We start from the raw sequence: 18,342 nt of genomic DNA on the forward strand, positions 1-18,342 counted from the left end.
CTCTCGTTGTGTGTTAAAGTTTAAAAATAACCATCGAATAACATGCACACTTCGCGTGTGCATGCAGCTATTCTGATTTGTGTTTATAATTTGTTTCATTTCCCAATTTTGTTGTGCTGCTAGTGCTAGCTTTTGCATATTTTGCATTTTGTGCCTTCTTCGTTTGGCTTTTGTTTGTGCCGTCGCAACAGCTAAACGTTTTTGCTTTTTATCTCCCACGCTCTCCCACTCTCTCGCTTTCGCTGTACCGCTGCACTTCTTGTCTTATTTAATCTCCCACGCTCTCCCGCTCTCTCGCTCTCGCTGTGACTCTTCACTTGTTATCTTCATAGCTTTGTTGTTTTTTTTTTTCTCTTTTTTTTTCAAGTACAAGTACAGTGGTAAGTCCTTATAATGTCCTTATATTTTCTGTTTCGCCAAAACCTGCAAGAAGGCTATTTCTGTAGGTGACCTTACAATCGGCTGCTGGCTGTGCGACAACGTCATGCACGCCAAGTGTATTGGTGTTGAAGCTCGGACGGTGGACGATGTAAAAAAAAACATCGGCCTGCGTTACTGCTGTGAGGCCTGTCGCGATAAAGAAAGGGAAATGATGTCTTTCATGCGGCAAACCAAAAACGGTTTTAAGGGCATTTTAACGAATTTTCGTAAAACTCTTGATATGTTCTTGGCACTGGACACCCAGCCTTACGCTATTAAATGAGTTTCCTAGGCGCAAAAAAACTGCTAATGGTGAGCAGCATGTAGATGGACCCCAACTACCTGCAACGGGCTCTCAGCAGCAGCCTCCCTCGGCTCAGCATTCGACCTCAGCATTAATTCCAAGAGTGCTGAGATCGAGCGCTAGAAAAGATTCGGTATCCGAATGTGCAGCGGGAGTGCCCGTACCGCCGGTGATTTCTGTTTTGTCCCCTGGGGGGTCGCAAATATTGACCCCTCAAAGTCCCGTGTTTAACAATATATCTGCCCAGGGTGTTAGGCCCGGAATACCGGCCGGCAATGGCACGGCAGATAACCAATCTGCCTTGCCAAAAGCCCTTATAGCGGTTCCACCGAAGAGACATATTTTTGTCACGCGGCTCTCCCCTGATCAAACAACGGAAGATGTTCTCGCCTTTATACAAGGCAACACCAGAGCCCATAAAATTAAGATTAAGGTGGAACAGTTTAAATTTTCGTATGCTAGGGACATTTCCTCTTTCAAAATAAATGTCCCTAACGAGCTCTTTAACACTATTTGCTCTCCCAACTTCTGGCCAGAGTACATCGTTGTTAAGGAGTTCGAAGCGAAGAAAAAGAAAAAGCGGCCTGTAGGAATAACTCTTCCCAGGCCTGATCTTCGAACCCCGACTCAAAAAACTAACCTACTCCCTAGGTATTTCCTATCAGAATGCAAGAGGCTTGCGTAGTAAGCTTCCTAACATGTATTCTGATTGATATTTTTATTACCTGTTCCTACAAACCCATATTGTCGGAACTTCCTATTTATTGGAATCATTCAGATGGTTTCCAGTAAACTTTTGGATATACACCAGTTGGTAGTCCTAGGAGATTTTAATATCCCTGGTGCTATTTAGTGCTCAAATAATTCCACCAAAACTCTCCATACACCTACACAACATGACTTTATAGCAGGCTTGTTCGACATATCGCGGTCTCAAGTCAACCATGTCCGAAATTCCTTACAGCTTGCTCGATCTTTGCTTCGTCTCTGATCCTGCGAGAGTCAGTTTAGCAAGGGTGGCGCGTCTGACGCAGACCGAAGATCCATCTTTCGATGTGAACCTTGATATCGGGTGTGTCGTACAGAATATATCTGACCGTCTAGCCAATAAAGTCCTATGCTTTCGTAAGAAGGACTTTGAACGGCTGAATAATTTTATAAACGAGTTCAATTGGTCCGATCTATACATGTGCACTGACATGGCAGTTGCCGTGGATATTTTTTACAGTGCCATGAATTCATTTTTTACTGAATGTGTTCCGTTAAATAATCCAATTCGCAGTTTTTTCAAACAACCTATGCAAACTCTTCGTATTTACACCAGACTTATTTCTACGACATACCCAAATCAAACTTAATTTTCTGTCCTAGACTAAACGAAAGCTCTCTTTTTTAGATCTTCACCGTGTCAAGCCAGTTTATTCGCCAGGTCCCGACGGAATTCCTGGCTGTGTGCTCAGGTATTGTGCCGACGTTTACATTATTTATAAATGACCTGCCCAAAGTCTTGACTAACTCCAGAATGCTTATGTACGCGGATGACATCAAGCTTTGCGTGCAATTCAATGACGTTGCCTGCCAGTCGGATTTACAAACAGATCTTAATAATTTTCAAACTTGGTGCCGTGTAAACTTATTAAACTTAAATGGCTCGAAATCCAAGCTAATGACATTCTCTCGTGTCGTTCCTAAGCTTTCTACTTACACGGTGAACTGCTGCTCTTTGGAAAGAATTAATTCTGTTGATGATTTGGGCGTCCGCTTGGACCCAAAACTTGACTTTATTGATCATATTTCGTCTATGGTGAATAGAGCCAGGGGTGTGCTTTCATCTATTAAACGTTGGTCGAATGAATTCAATGACCCCTATGTTACTAAATACTATATACTTCTTTAGTTCGTCCTATCTTAGAAATTGGATGCTGCGTTTGGAGCCAACATTACGGCGTCCAAAGCAAACGCATCGAGTCGGTTAAAAAGAACTTTTTAGAGTGTTTTGTGCAAATTATAATGATTTGTATACACTAAACTAAACTAACAATACAATACATACAATATAAATTTTATATATTTATGTTAAAAAACAATGAAGTAATACCTGCTTTCATTTCATTCACCTGTACATATTATATTTGCAGTTTTACATTCACAGATATGCATTTTTGATCCACATAGCGATCGTTTGTATGGCACCTATATGATATAGTCGTCAGATTTTTAAATAATTTGACACAAAATTTAAGACTAATATTAAATGGCTATATCTCAAATTCGATGAAAATCTTTTGAAAACTGAAAATGTTATAATTTTTTATTGAATTTATTTCTCGATCGTTCCTATGGGAGCTATAGGATATAGTAGTCCGATTTTGATAAAATTTTACAAAAAAAAATTTGAATAATATGAAATGGCTGTATATCAAATTTGATTAAATTCTGTTGAAAACTGAAAATGTTATAATTTTTTTTGTAAAAATTATATTATATGATATAGTCATCCGATCCGGCCCTTTCCGACATTTATACGAGTGAGAGTATATAGAAGACTAACTACAAAGTTTCATTCAGATAGCTTAAAAACTGAGAGACTAGTTTTCGTAGAAACGGACGGACGGATCCTGATCCTGATCCTTCAGTGCGTTGCAAACTTCTGACTGAAATTATAATACCCTGCAAGGGTATAAAAAGTGATGCAGTTTTTTAATGCAAACACCTCGGATCAACAATTGCTTGTAAGGTAGGTAGGTAGGTTGCAGTGGTGAGGCCCATTGTTGGGGCCTCCAATTAGAGCTAAGCTCCTTTTTGTTCCACTCCCTCTGTTTGTTGTTGTTATTCACTATCAGTACCATCCAGAGTCAGCCAGGAAACCTAGGATTGCTGAAACTTTCAGCTTTCCTATCTTTCTCAGTGACTCCATCAGGTAGGCACCGAAGTGTCGAAATCTGATGTGGTTTAGCGCTGGGCAGAAGCAGAGCAGATGTTCCGGTGTCTCTTGCTCTGTAGGTTGCTTACAGCTACATATTGCGTTGTATGGCAGTCCCAACTTCATTGCGTGCGAACCGATCGCCCAATGTCCTGTGGTGAGTGCCGTGAACCTGCTGATATCCCGCTTGCTCTTGGATAGCAGTTCAGTGGTTCGTTTCTTGTCGTACCTCGGCCAACATTCCCTTGACCTTCTGTGGTCGTTTTACTTTGCCATTTTTTATTAGCCTTGTCTGGATCGCGTTTAGGAAGATCGGTAATTCGAATTCAGAACTTAGCCCTGCCGAACCTGCACGGGCTAGTTCGTCTGCCTTCTCATTTCCTGGGATCTCGTTGTGTCCCGGTACCCATGTTACTTGTACCTTATTTTTGTCGGCAAGTCTATTAAGGGCCTTCTTGCATTCTGCCACTAGTCGTTAGTTCGTTTTCACGGCAGATAGGGATTTTATAGCCGCTTGGCTATCCGAGTAGATTCGAACTCTTTTGCCCCTGAGGTCCTGCCTTAAGGAAAGTTCGACTGCTTCCCTTATGGCTAGTAACTCAGCCTGAAAGACCGTCGCCGAGTTAGAGAGATTGAAAGCCTTTTCAATTCTCCAATTTTCAACGAAGATCCCAGCCCCTACGCCGCAGCTCATTTTTGACCCATCGGTGTAGAGGGACACCTCGTTCTCCACTACTACTCTGCCCTTACTCCAGTCTTCCCTTGATGGGTATGATGTCGAGAATGCGTTCCTGAATTTCATTTCCGCGATCATGGTGTCGGTCTTAACGTCTGTGTTAATGCCGCTGTTTCCAAGGATTTTGCCGTGCCCGGCGCCGTAGCAATTGCTCGCCTTCAGTCTTACTGCGCTCTGTTCCGCAGTGTCCTTCACGAACAGCTCTATCGGCATTATATCCAGGATGGCGTTGAGAGCAGCCGCGGGGCATGAGCGCATTGTACCCACTGCCCCCGCACTCGCTGCCCGTTGCATCCGTGTCAGCTTCGTTCTGTTGTAAGCCCTAGTTAGTGCCGGCCACCATACTAGGGCTCCGTATGTAAGAATTGGTCGTACCACTGCAGTGTAGAGCCATAAAATTATCTTTGGGTGCAGTCCCCATTTGTTCCCAAACATTTTCCTGCAGGAGTAGAAAGCAATGCTTGCTTTCCTTACTCTTTCTGCAATGTTATCTTTCCATGAGAGCTTTTTATCCAGGATAACTCCTAGATACTTCGCTCGCTCCGATAGTTTTAGCTCCATGCCGTTAATACTGGGCATGTTGAAGGGTGGTATCGTAGTTCTTCGCGTGTAAATATTCATTAAATATTTCACATCAAAAAATTGTATTACCGTTAATATGCATAACTTTGATTTGTTTCCATGGGGAAATATGTTGCTGTGTCAAACTAAAAATTTCAAGGGATATTCTCAGTCTCCGGGGTCGCTGAAGACTGAAAAAATCTTATAAACCGTTTTTATGGGAACAGCTGTCTTCAGTAGGGGATACTTTCAGTAATTCAGTCATTAATTGAATTCAGCAGGGCAACATGAACACTGATTATTAATGGAACAGAAACAAAATAACTGATTTCATGAGTTAAAATTTAATTTCCATTGTTTGTATTCCATATTTTCTATTATTATTATCACCGATATTTCACCATCGATAAAATCCAACATTATCGTGAAAAACTACCGTACTATTATCATGCTCTCTTTTTGCTGATCATTATTTATAAGATCCATCACGGATCAGTGATCATGTTGTTCTGTTGAACGAAACCAATTATTAATATAGGGAATCCCTATATGTTTTGAATCAGCTTGTGTCTGCCTTTGTGAGAAAATATGTACGCATTTGAGAAAAGTTAAGGCGATTGTAAGATGCTGTTGAAACAAACCACATTTCGATTGAGAAAAAATAAACAGAATGCTGAAAAATCACAATTTAATTTATAAAGAAATACATAGATTATTTTGTTGCTGATTGATAAACAAATAAATTTACAAATTTACTTTACTTTTTGAATTATAAAGTTTCCTCTTCACGTTTAATGGAATACAACTCCATAATTTAATTTATTAAGAAATACATTGATTATTTTGAAGCTGATTGAGAAACAAATCTCAAATTTCACTCTAAGTTGTTGCATTGTCTTCAATTTAATAGAGGGAATTAATCATATTACTACTACAAATAACAAATATCGGCTGCTGAAAACAGTTGTTTCATCTCGAGGTTGTCCAAAGGGTTCGAATAAATCGACTTTTTGGATAGCTAAATGATAGGTATATCCATGTATAGCGTCTAAGTTTTTTTGGTCATTCCTGATAAAAATATCACCGAATACCGTGAAACAAAACAAGTAAAACAAATTAAAATACAATACAATACCGTACTTATGGATTGCCGTGCGATAGTTAAAAACAACAAGAAAATATTTATAGATTAGAGTTGAAATAATATAAAAGATACAGTCGATATATCGATATATTGTACATAAAGTATTGGTGGTATATATTTCAAGATGGCGGAATGTGCGAAGAAGAAGAGAACAAAAAGCAAGCGAAAAATCATAAAACGTATCTGTAAATGTATAAATGCATAATCTTTATATTTGCTAAGCCTCATTACACATTAACTAATTATCTTATCAATATTTAAGAAACCCAAACACAGCCGCCACGTTGTGCTCCGTGCCTCTCCATCACAGAGTTCTAAAACTAAGGAAAAATCGAAATCTTGTATCTGACTCCCAAAAGAGAATCATCAAAGCAAAGAGTAACAGAAGGGGGCCAAAGAAAAGTTATAAACTTACAGGAGTAACTGTGAGAGGTGTTACCGACCAAGGTAAAGGTGGCTCCACGAAGAAAAGATTTTTTTTGCATATTCGTGTGCATCGTAACTTACGCGCCCTTACCGCCACGACGCTCCGTTTGTTCTGTACAACGAACACTCATAACATTCCTGTTTATTGCAGACTCCTAATTTAGGATTCCTCCTGCCCAAGCGGCTAGGGTGTTGTACTCTAACATTCGCCGCATTTAGAAGCAGACTATGTCTGACTTTTTGCGTCACCAAAGTCCACAAGATTACACATAGCCATGGCTGCGACGAGGAAACTGCAAGGTAAGCAAAATATATTTTTCTTTTAAAATTTGTATACATTATCTGAGATTCATAAGTATGCACATAAATGAAGCCAACTCTTTTAAACTATTTTTTTTTAGGCGAAATCGATCGGTGTTTAAAAAAAGTTGCCGAGGGCGTTGAAACATTTGAAGATATTTGGAAAAAGGTGCATAATGCTACAAATACCAACCAGAAGGTAAGTGTTTTCAAATTTAAAAAGAGTATTATTATTATATTATAATAAATCTTTATTAGCAAAAACATCTGCAGGAGAAATATGAGGCAGATCTCAAGAAAGAAATTAAAAAGCTGCAGCGATTGCGGGATCAGATTAAGTCATGGATTGCTTCAGCTGAAATAAAGGACAAAAGTGCACTGCTGGAAAATCGAAGACTCATTGAAACGGTATTTACTCATTGTCGACTTGTTATATGTTTACATCAATACAGCGATTTTTTTATTACAGCAAATGGAACGTTTTAAGGTTGTCGAGCGAGAGACAAAAACAAAAGCATATTCAAAGGAAGGCTTGGGAGCAGCACAAAAAATGGATCCAGCCCAACGAATTAAGGATGATGCCCGGAATTGGTTAACCAGTTCAATTAGTTCACTACAAATACAGATTGACCAGTATGAGAGTGAAATTGAATCGCTGTTGGCAGGTAAAAAAAAACGCTTGGACCGGGACAAGCAGGAGCGTATGGACGATCTGCGAGGCAAATTGGATAGGCATAAATTCCATATAACAAAGCTAGAAACTCTGCTGAGGCTGCTTGACAACGACGGTGTCGAGGCGGAGCAGGTGAACAAGATCAAAGATGACGTCGAATATTACATTGATTCATCGCAAGAGCCAGACTTCGAGGAAAATGAGTTTATTTACGACGACATCATTGGACTCGACGAGGTGGAGCTAAGTGGCACTGCCACGACTGACAGCAACAATAGCAACGAGACTAGCGGATCACCAAGCAGTGTTAACTCCGGTGGCAGCCCGTCGCAGTCGCCCGTTACGGTACAACAAGTGCTTACTTCTTCCGCGCAGGCAGCGGCAAGCAGTGGCAGTAGTGCAGCCAGCGCTGCTTTGTTCCAGCAACAGCAAGCAGCAACTCAGGCGCAATCAAATGGAAACAACATAGGTTATGCGAGTGACACCAGTGCAGCATCATCCTCAGCGACAACATCTACCGACCCGTCTGGCAGCGTCCCGGTTGCACAGTTTAGTGGTGGAAGTGGAAGTGATAAGCGCAACAAAAGCAGCGAAAGCAATGCCAACATCAAATTGAAAGTGTGTATTGAGAAACGGATTTACCTTGTTCCCTTGTATGAGTTATGCAATGAATGGTTTACTTTTGTCCGCAGCAACAACCTCTGCAGCTTATTAAGCCCACGCCTGTTCGAGCGACGGCTAAGATGCCCTCGAGTAGTGATAGTAAGTAGCAAATAAATAGAGTGCAGAAAATATTACTAACTCTTGTTACTTTTTCAGTTCAAATCAATAAGATTGTCAGCTCAACGCCCAGTAAAATACAGCAGCAGCAGGCAACAACTACCGCGGTTTTAGCTACTTCCAGCTTGCCACAAAGCAGTACAAGTATGAGCGGGGCCGGAAATAATGCTAACGAGGGAACGGGAGCGCCCGCTGCACCAGCAACCAATAGTGGTCACAATCCTGCCGTACAGCAACATGCTCCTACGCCTGGCATATGTTCCTCCGCCAGCATTCCTGCAGGTACCACTGCAACTGCTGCCTCGAGTCCCGCCAGCTCTGCAAACACGAACAGTGGCAACGTTCAGGGCCTATCTGTGATCCATGCCTCACCACCAATTGCATTTGCAGCTGTAGCAAAACACAATACATGTAGGAGTACAACAAAATTTAATGATTGCACTTACTTACTGTAACTTTTTTTAGCACTCTTGGAGAATGGATCTGTATTGCAGCAGCAGCAACAACAACCTGCAGCTCCCACGGTGGCTGCTATTGTTGGAGCGGGAGCACAGGCCCAGCAACAACAGTTGACACAATTATCCAATCTTCAAACGAATTCCTCACATTTACATAACGGTAAGAATAAGTTTTACGAAACATTTTTTATAAACCGTTTTTGTTATGCATGGGTTAAACCTTTTTTTAAATTCGGCGCCCCAAAAAGAATTTAAAGTACTGAAAATAAGTGCCTGCCAGAGAAACTTCCTTTTTACAGCTGGTCACCAAAATATGTTATATGCGAGTTAACCGATGACTTTAAAATTCAGCACAATATATTAAAATAGTGCTTAGAAAAAGCTAATATTCCCGAACCGACAAATGCTGTTTTAAGTGATTAGTCCGATCGATTTATAAAATATAAATTTTGTACAATTAATTTAAAAAATAACAAGAATATACAAAACATTACATTTTGGTTGCCCCAGTTTAAAAATACGTTTTCAGACTTCACTCGTAACACCTGCGGTAAGTCTGAAACCAAGAGGGATAGGAACAAAATTACTTCATTGTCTTTTGATTTATCTTACCTTTCAACCAATATAAAGCTGAGTTGTTTTTACATAAATTGAAATTATAAAACTAAATTGATCTGTGTGCAACAATTAAGAATGTTAACACAAAATTAAGTAACTGTAGCTCTTATAATCTCATATATTTTTTTTCACTCGGACGGACCGACGACCGCGGCTAAATCAATTCGGCAGGTGATTTTGTTCAAGAACATCCATAATTGACCAAAATTTCTAAAAAAAAAAAATAATAATAAAAACCAAGTAAGGAAGTTAAATTCGGCAATCCGTTGTATAAAAACGTGAGTTTTTAATAAAACATTCCGATGTCAAAGAGTAAAATAAAACAAGCATTGGTATATTGAACTATAAAAATTTGACAGCAAGTATTACCCATGGTAAATTGCAAAAGAAGTATATAGTTTCGTTTTCGGCACTAAGCTGCAAAGCAGAGAGAATTGAGAATTGGGTAGAAATATTCTAAAGCAATACCTTTTTTTATACCCTTGCAGAGTATTAGAGAGACTAAGAGTATTAGAAGACTAACTACAAAGTTGCATTCAGAAAGCTTCAAAACGGATAGACTAGTTTGCGTAGAAACGGACAAACGTACAAGAATATATATACTTTATGTGGTCGGAGGTGCCTCCTTCACTGCGTTGCAAACTTCTGACTGAAATTATAATACCTTGCAAGGGTATACAAATAAATATTTCAACTAGCGTGCCGTATCAGAAACTAGTTAATTTTTTTTTTTTTTTGCAATCTCGTTAATCGTTTTTTATTTTTATTTATTTACTTAAATGTTTATTTCGAAGATCCTTCGGGTATCTCTCAATCTATCACTCTAGGCAGCGGTTTTCTTTTTCAAATCGACAGAAATATTGGCTTCTGAAAAAGAGTTACGCAAATAGGCTCTCAGAGGCATTTTCAATATTTGTTAATTTAACATAAAGATTCATTTATAAGATACCTCACAATTCTCAACTCTAGTTCTTAACAAATTTTTAAAATGTTTTTTTTTTTTTTTTTTTTTTTTTTTTTTAATTAAATAATATATTTACAGGTCTGCAAGTCTCCTCGGTTGGTACTAGTGACAACAATAGCAATGTAGCCGATGCAACGATTTCATTAAAAACGATGGCACAAGAAGCTATTAATCGATCTACAATCGATGTCAATTCCGTAATCCAGCAGCAACCAAGCAATGTCGACACTAGGCAGCCACTGTCTTTATCTCATCAACCGCAACCGAAATCCATCCTCCAGCAACATTTCATCTCGGAAAACACTGCCAACCTACAACAGCAGCAGCAAAAAGTAGCGGCGCAGCAACAACAGCAGCAGAACGCAGTAGCGGTTAATGCTGCAGCGATCGGATCAATCGCAGTTGCTGGGTCCCATGCGTCAACAAACAGCAACGGCCCCATTGCCACCAGCACTGGGATAATGACTCTGGCGAACGCTGCTGGTCAGCAGACTAGTGGAAATGCTAAGGTCCTTACATTGCAACAACATCAGCAACAACAACAAATGGCCACTACAGAGGCGCACATTCCTACTCTGCTGGGAGTGACACCATTGGGACCAACGCCGCTTCAGAAAGAGCATCAAATACAGTTTCAAATGATGGAGGCTGCCTACTACCATCTACCACAGCCCATGGACACGGAGAAATTACAAACGTACTTTCATCGCGCACCAGTACCCACGCCTGCACATTACCCACAGGTAAGCTTTTCTCTGGATCCTAGTTTCTGTAGATTTATATTTATCTGAGCTCGTAAATAACATGTTATTGGTCCTCCTTCGCGGTATAGATTCGAACATATGTAATTTAAAATATTCTTATGGTTTTTCAATACCATTTTATTTTTCAAATTCAATATAATAGCTTAGTTACGATTTTATCATTATTTGTGAAGGCGGATGTTCCCGTGTTCAAATTGTATACAAAACATGATCTGCTTGAACACATATAAAGGTTGTCGCTGAATTTGGTTGCAATATCCATTAGAGTATCTAAGATCCGTTTTTCACACGGAACCCCAACGGACATGACTGAATCGACTTGGTTGGCGATGCTGTGTAATCTACGGTGTCGGAGATGCCTACTGCCCGTTACATACATATAAGTAAATTATAAATTTTAACTTTATTGCATTCTCGAATGTTTCGGAACATTCTTTTCAAAACTAATTAGTTCACTACAAGATCGCTTTGATTCCAATCTTGTGCAATATTGCAAATCGGCCTCCCCTGCTCATGTTTCGAACGGAAAAGATAAAATTGAAAGGAACAATTTAAGGGCTGTCAGCTTAACGAAAATGAACGACATATTTCTGAGATTAATGTTATACAGTTTGTTTTAGTATTAACAGCTGTCAATTCAAGTTAATATTATATGTTTAGAATATCATTTAGTTTAGTCTATAAACTGCACATAACATTATGCGAAGGCAAATATTCCTCGAACTTGTCAATACTTTTGTAAAAGTATTTGTGAATATTTCACAACACTGCTCCAAAAACGGTTGATTTAAAAATATTTTAAAGTGTGCATTTGTGGCCGTTTATGCTTCTTAATTTAATTTTAATTTTAAAGATTACATTACTACATAACTATCTACATGTTGTAGACTACAATCAAAATTTAATCAGCCCCGTATTAGCAAACTTCGAACAGGACTGCTGTAAAAATACATATTGTATTAAATTAATGAGCCATTTAGAAATAATTTAATTCTATTATATAGGTGGCATATACTTGAGAACTGCGCTACAAAATTAAAAGTGTTAAAAATTAGAACAAATTTTACCCATGGCGATGTGAGCATTATCTGTAGGTTTAATGCTATTCGTATCGTTAGCTCACTTTGAGATCCCTATGGATTAACTTTGGTTCTACTTGAATTATTGTGTTTTAAAACAATAGTTTTTCGGTTTCGTTTTTTCGGTTCTCCGATGCTGTACTTCATTGACTACATACTTTAATAAAAACAAGAAAGGAAGCTAACGTCGAAGTTTATATACCCTTGCAGATAGAAATTCTATGACTAGGAATCCATACCATATAAATTATATATAATTTGTGTTAAAAAACAATGAAGTAATACCTGCTTTCATTCCATTCACCTATACATATAATATTTGCAGCTTTTCATTCACAGATTTTCTACATCAAACGATAGTTGGTATGGCACCTATATGATATAGTCGTCCCATTTTCATGAAATTTTACACAAAATTTAAGACTAATATAAAATGGCTATACCTCAAATTTGATGAAAATCTGTTGAAAACTGAAAAGATATAATTTTTAATTGTATTAATTTCTCGATCGTTCCTATGGGAGCTATATGATATAGTAATCCGATTTTCATAAAATTTTATACAAAATTGTAGAGTATAGTAAAATGGCTATATCTCAAATTTGATCCAATTCTATTGAAAACTGAAAATGTTACAATTTTTTTTGTACAAATTTTCCGATCATTTCTATGGCAGCTATATGATATAGTCGTCCGATCCGGCCCGTTCCTACATATATACGAGTGAGAGTATATAGAAAGCTAACTACAAAGTTTCATTCAGATAGCTTCAAAACTGAGAGACTAGTTTGCGTAGAAACGGACAGACGGACAGAAGGACAGAGGGACAGACGGACAGACGGACAGACGGACATGGCTAGATCGACTCGGCTGTTGATCCTGATCAAGAATATATATACTTTATATGGTCGGAGGTGCCTCCTTCACTGCGTTGCAAACTTCTGACTGAAATTATAATACCCTGCAAGGGTATAAAAATGCGAATATGCTAAGAAAATAAACCTTTTAAAAAGCTCATACAAATTAAACAAGTACAATATATTGTAAAGAATTAAAAGATACGAATTATAGTTAAATAAAATTTTGTTTACAAAGATCAAGCAAAGGATTAAACTTTTATTTTAATTAATATATATATATATAAATATATTAATTAAAATATATATATATATATATATATATATATATATATATTAATTGCTTGATCTTTGTAAACATAATTTTATTTATATAGTTTATATAGTTATAGTTCGATCAATAATCAATTGTTGCGGACATGCGATTATGAAATATCTAACTAACTATTTCGTAATCTCAATATTTCATTTAAGACCTCTTTGTTGCATGGTGTTTTTTCTGTTAACTTTGAGCAATCAAATTCTTCAATGAAATTCTTCAGTGAATTTTTTTTAAAATAAATTTGCCAAAAAAACTGATAATTCTATGGTTTTTTTTTTCTCATACTTAGGAAAGTGATAAAGTGCTATACTACTTAGCCTTAAAAATTGAAAAATTGAATATTTATATATTTTAATTCATTTTCTGGAACGTCAAAATGGCAGTATGACTCTGGCTTGCATTTTGGAAATCAATTTCAGTAAATGGAAAACTATGATGCCCCAAAAAGAATAAACAAAAACATGTTAGGTAAATGTGAACTACTCGCGTAATTTGTAAATGGCGAAGGGCTTTTAATGAAAAGGCAAAACATTAGTAATTCCTTTAGATTTAGCAACAATTTTTTCAAGATCTTAAATTTGGATGGCTGTTTACAGCATGGTTGCATTCTGCTGGAACTATGCTAAACCGGATACTGGGCTTTAAGGGGTTAGACCACCCTAAAAATTTTGAAAAATGTTTTTTTTTTTATTTTTACATAATTTTTATACCGATGTTCTTATGGTAATTTTAAAACTTCGGGCTTATCTCATTTTTTGTGGATATTACAGTCATTAGAAGTGAGCATTGCCTGTTTACCTTAGAGTACTGTATTATATTCTTTTGCGTTTTTCTCAAAACTTCGTTTTGTTAAACGGTGTATATGATTTCTCAAAATCTACTCAACCAATTCTCTTCAAATTTACACAGCTTTTCTATAACATTCTCTATGGCATGACGTAGTATTTTTTCGATATGTTTTTTGTACCCTTGAAGGGTATTATAATTATTAGTCAGAAGTTTGCAACGCAGTGAAGGAGGCACCTCTGACCATGCAAAGTATATATTTTAGGTTGTTTGGTAATGACATACCGGTTTTTACATTCAAATTTCGCGCTTCGCTTGTAAAGTCAAATATAATTGAATCTGGGAATGCTATATATCGTTTGAAAGGTATTGGCATCACCTTTAAAATGATATATAGTTTGTTTACATGAGCTTCCACGTTAAAAAATTACAATCGATTGAAATGGAGTTCACAAACGCAGAAATTCGGGTAATTTTAAAATTTTATTTCGCACAGGGAAAAACTGCTGCGGAATCTCGCAGACAGATTATTGCTGCCTTAGGAGATAACAAACTTTCGATTCAAACCGCCAAACAGTGGTTTAGGCGATACCGAAGTGGCAATTTGATACCGAAACACCCAAGCCTTCCGGACGACCAGTGACCGTTGATACGGATAAAATCATGGAATTAGTGGATCGAGATCGTCATGTGAGGAGCTGCAACTAAGCACGTATCACAAGCTAAGGGAGCTTGGTTGGGAAGTGTTAATGCATCCACCTTATAGTCCGGACATTGCCCCAAGCGATTACCATCTGTTTTTGGCCATGAAAAATTTTTTCGATGGACATAAATTGAGTTCAAGGGAGGATTGTGAAAATCGAATCGCCGAGTTTTTTTTGCCAGTCGTCGTCAAAAATCAATAAAGAAACCAGTATGTCATTACCAAACAACATAGTATTATTGATCAGGATCAAAAGCCGAGTCGATCTAGCCATGTCCGTCTGTCCGTTTCTAAGCAAACTAGTCTCTCAGTTTTAAAGGTATCTGAATGAAACTTTGTGGTTAGTCTTCTATATACTTTCACTCGTATATATGTAGGAACGGGCTGGATCGGACTACTTTATCATATAGCTGCCATATGAATGATCGTAAAATTTTTACAACAAAAATTTTAACATTTTTAGTTTTCAACAGAAATTAATAAAATTTTAGGTATGGGCATCTTAAATTATTCTACAATTTCTTGTACAATTTTCAAAAATTTGACTTCTATATACTATATAGCTCCCATAGGAACGATCGACAAATACAATTAAAAATTATAGCTTTTTCAGTTTTCAACAGATTTTAATCAAATTTGAGATATAGCCATTTTATATTTTATAGCCATATTTATACCTGTGAATGTAAAACTGTAAATATAATATGTATAGGTGAATGAAATGAAAGCAGGTATTACTTCATTTTTTTAACATAAATATATATAATTTATATTGTATGGATTCCTAGTCATAGAAGTTCTATCTGCAACTTCGTCTGTCCGAAGTTAGTTTCCTTTTTTATTTTTATTTAAGTTATATCATACATTTTTAAAGCACAAATTTCGTATACAAAAAAATTGTTTTTTCAAAGTGCTCCTATTTGGTCAAAAAAATTTATTTTTCTATACCGACTACGTTAGCTATATTTATATAGTTAAAAAAAATTTTGTTTTCGGGTTTCAGAGAAAAACTGTCCTATGCAGCAGGTACTCCATACAACTGTTCACTAAAAAAATTGCCTTATTAGATTGGCTATATCTCCACCATTTGTGAATATTTTGTATTTTTCCAATAAATATTTTCTAGTTTAACATATTTACTATGATATTCCAATCAATAAAAAGTTAATTTTTTAATAGCTTTGGCAAAATACATTTTTAAAATACCCTCCCATTTTAAGGCGTTCAGGGTGATCTAACCCTAACTATCCAATGATCTCCTTATCAGTATCTAAGGCCAGGATGCGTAATCATTATTATCAACACCTTCATTTCTGTTGATTTAGTCAAGAAAAGAATATGGAATAGTGCTAATAACAACTTATTAACAGTAGGACAATAATAATCATGATTAAATTACAGCGGGAAAATGGTTCTTTTTATTGTCTTACTTTTGCATTCTAATGAAAGAGGTTTAAATTTAGGACCCTATTTTTCCCAAATCAATAATTCTATAATTTACATTTAAAGGTTTTTGAAAATTACAAACTTTTTGGGCGATGGATTAATAGTCAACTGTCATTTGCGAGCTCTAAAATTTTTATTTATATTATATAGTAAATAAATATTTAAATATAGTCACAGCTGCCCATATATGATACCGTTGAATTCTATCAACGACTATCAACGGAGACGCTGTTCTTTGTGTTCTATTATATGGAGGGCTCCAAGGCTCAATATTTGGCTGCCAAGGCATTAAAAAAACAGAGTTGGCGTTTCCACACCAAATATATGATGTGGTTTCAACGTCACGAGGAACCCAAAATTATCAATGATGATTACGAACAGGTAAGATTTTATATATAAAATCAGAAATAAATAAGAAGATAAAAAACTTATTGACTATAACTATTAAATGTTATATATATTATAATTTTAATATTATATAATTCCCAGGGTACGTACATCTATTTTGACTATGAAAAGTGGAGTCAGCGCAAGAAGGAGGGATTCACCTTTGAATACAAGTACTTAGAGGACAAGGAGCTAAATTGAAAAAATTTGAGAATTGTTGTCCCTCCTTTGTCAATAAGAAAATCATTTTAAAAAAAAAAAAAAAAAAAAACAATAAAATTAAATTAATATCACTTTCATACCAATCACAAAACACACCCAATATCGTACACACAAAAAATAAAAGAGAGAAAGATTACGACGTACAGCAAGAGAAAAATCATGATAAAGCTAAGAAAAATGAGGCAAAAGCATACGTTCAAAGGAAAAAATTAAGTTGAAATACTTGTTCAAAATGAATGTAAAACTATGCTTTTTATATAGATTTTTTATATTTATTTTATTGTCTTCTCGCACGGCCTTTCAAATCGAAAGACGAAACGACACAAAACTTCTATAAAAAGTTCGCTTAGCGCTTCTGCTAACATGGAGTGGAATCTAGCTATACATAAAGCGAATACTTTCGTGATTCTCCTTAAGCAAACCTTCAATAATTGTATAAAACCAGATTGTAGTACATACACTTTCAATTATACATACATACACAGATTTAAACAAAAAATTCACCAATTTTTATGAGTGTAGACTAAGAGACAACAAAAAAAATCAGCTGATCTTAAATAAATTTAATAATGTCATTTTGCGGTTACTAAGATAATTGATATAGATTGAGCATGTGTTGAATGGAAAAAAAGCAAATTAATAAGTAATTAAATACTTTTTTAAAATAAAAAATGAGCGAATAGTTAAAAAATTTTAAGTATTCTTTTATTTATTTAGCTAGTGACTATACATACTGAATGTCATTTAAGTAAATAGGAAATATTGTGTTAAATGCTTGTGACGGTTCCTCAGAAGAAATGTTTCTAGTAAATATTGAAAATACTTAGGAATGTATTTACATTATATCAGATATTGAAACAACCAACTGCCCATTATTAGTTAATGGGCCCTTAAGGCTCAACAAAAAACATATGATTTTGTTTCTCTTTTTCTGGGCATTAGACAACAGTTTTGATGTTGACGAAAAATAAAAATTTGGAATTTTATGCGTCCGCTCACTTTTTATTTTTAGTCAAAGTTTTTTACATAAAATATTCTATCTGTAATGATTTATGTTTTGTATTTGAAGGCAAAAGACGTTTCACGTTAAGACCTTTCAGTTTACGCGTATTTGTTGGGTCTATTATACATATATGATCTTTCTACAAAAAAGGCATCAAATCGATACCTACCGATATATAGTTACAACTCATGTACAACACCTTTGTAAATATTATCTTAGTAAAAGGGCGTAAAACAACTATATTTTCTCGGAGTTATATTAAATATCTAGTTAAATTAAACTTTGATCACAATTAAAGGGAACTAGTTTTAGACATATTTAGCTCTTGATTACTTTAAAATCCGACTATGAAAACTTATTAAATCCAAAGAAAAATAAGAGCTGAAGAAGTTTTCTCTTCACGATATCGATTTTGCCACTTACATATATTCTGAACTCCTAAAATGCGTTATACACAAACAAATGG

At 36.2% G+C, this 18,342-nt stretch overlaps 1 protein-coding gene and 1 long non-coding RNA gene across 7 annotated transcripts; one reads left to right on the plus strand and one right to left on the minus strand.

The window, feature by feature from the left end:
• Positions 1 to 5,615: 5,615 nt before the first annotated feature.
• Positions 5,616 to 6,153, minus strand: LOC147644704 (uncharacterized). 2 transcript variants are annotated; one of them, XR_015273561.1, is made up of 2 exons: positions 6,080 to 6,153; positions 5,616 to 6,012 (listed from the first exon to the last, which is right to left on the minus strand). It is a non-coding gene; the product is annotated as an uncharacterized LOC147644704 (long non-coding RNA). The 2 variants fall into 2 exon arrangements; XR_015273560.1 differs by having other exon boundaries at positions 6,085 to 6,151.
• Positions 6,147 to 16,996, plus strand: Not3 (CCR4-associated factor Not3). Of its 5 annotated transcripts, none has more exons than XM_020942954.2 (12): positions 6,147 to 6,273; positions 6,351 to 6,535; positions 6,666 to 6,814; positions 6,916 to 7,013; positions 7,073 to 7,222; positions 7,284 to 8,105; positions 8,180 to 8,249; positions 8,307 to 8,678; positions 8,733 to 8,885; positions 10,386 to 11,050; positions 16,436 to 16,645; positions 16,754 to 16,996. In XM_020942954.2, exons 3-12 carry the CDS (start codon positions 6,790 to 6,792, stop codon positions 16,850 to 16,852), a joined length of 2,664 nt encoding a protein of 887 aa, XP_020798613.1. In that variant the 5' UTR covers positions 6,147 to 6,273; positions 6,351 to 6,535; positions 6,666 to 6,789; the 3' UTR covers positions 16,853 to 16,996. The 5 variants fall into 5 exon arrangements, with proteins under 5 accessions (XP_020798613.1, XP_086697376.1, XP_020798614.1 ...); XM_020942955.2 differs by having other exon boundaries at positions 6,168 to 6,279; XM_086841249.1 differs by having other exon boundaries at positions 6,168 to 6,246.
• The last annotated feature ends 1,346 nt before the right edge of the window (positions 16,997 to 18,342 follow it).

This window comes from Drosophila serrata, unplaced genomic scaffold (assembly GCF_035046125.1).
Source record: "Drosophila serrata isolate PLE 108 unplaced genomic scaffold, ASM3504612v1 contig_112, whole genome shotgun sequence".
Lineage (NCBI taxonomy): Eukaryota > Metazoa > Arthropoda > Insecta > Diptera > Drosophilidae > Drosophila > Drosophila serrata.

Excerpts from the sequence above, each read along its gene's own strand:
- Not3 (XM_020942954.2), top strand. The coding sequence starts at position 6,790 with ATGGCTGCGACGAGGAAACTGCAAG. Across the intron at positions 8,106-8,179 it reads ATGCCAACATCAAATTGAAA|CAACAACCTCTGCAGCTTAT; the intron begins GTGTGTATTGAG and ends TTTTGTCCGCAG. Across the intron at positions 8,886-10,385 it reads TTCCTCACATTTACATAACG|GTCTGCAAGTCTCCTCGGTT; the intron begins GTAAGAATAAGT and ends ATATATTTACAG.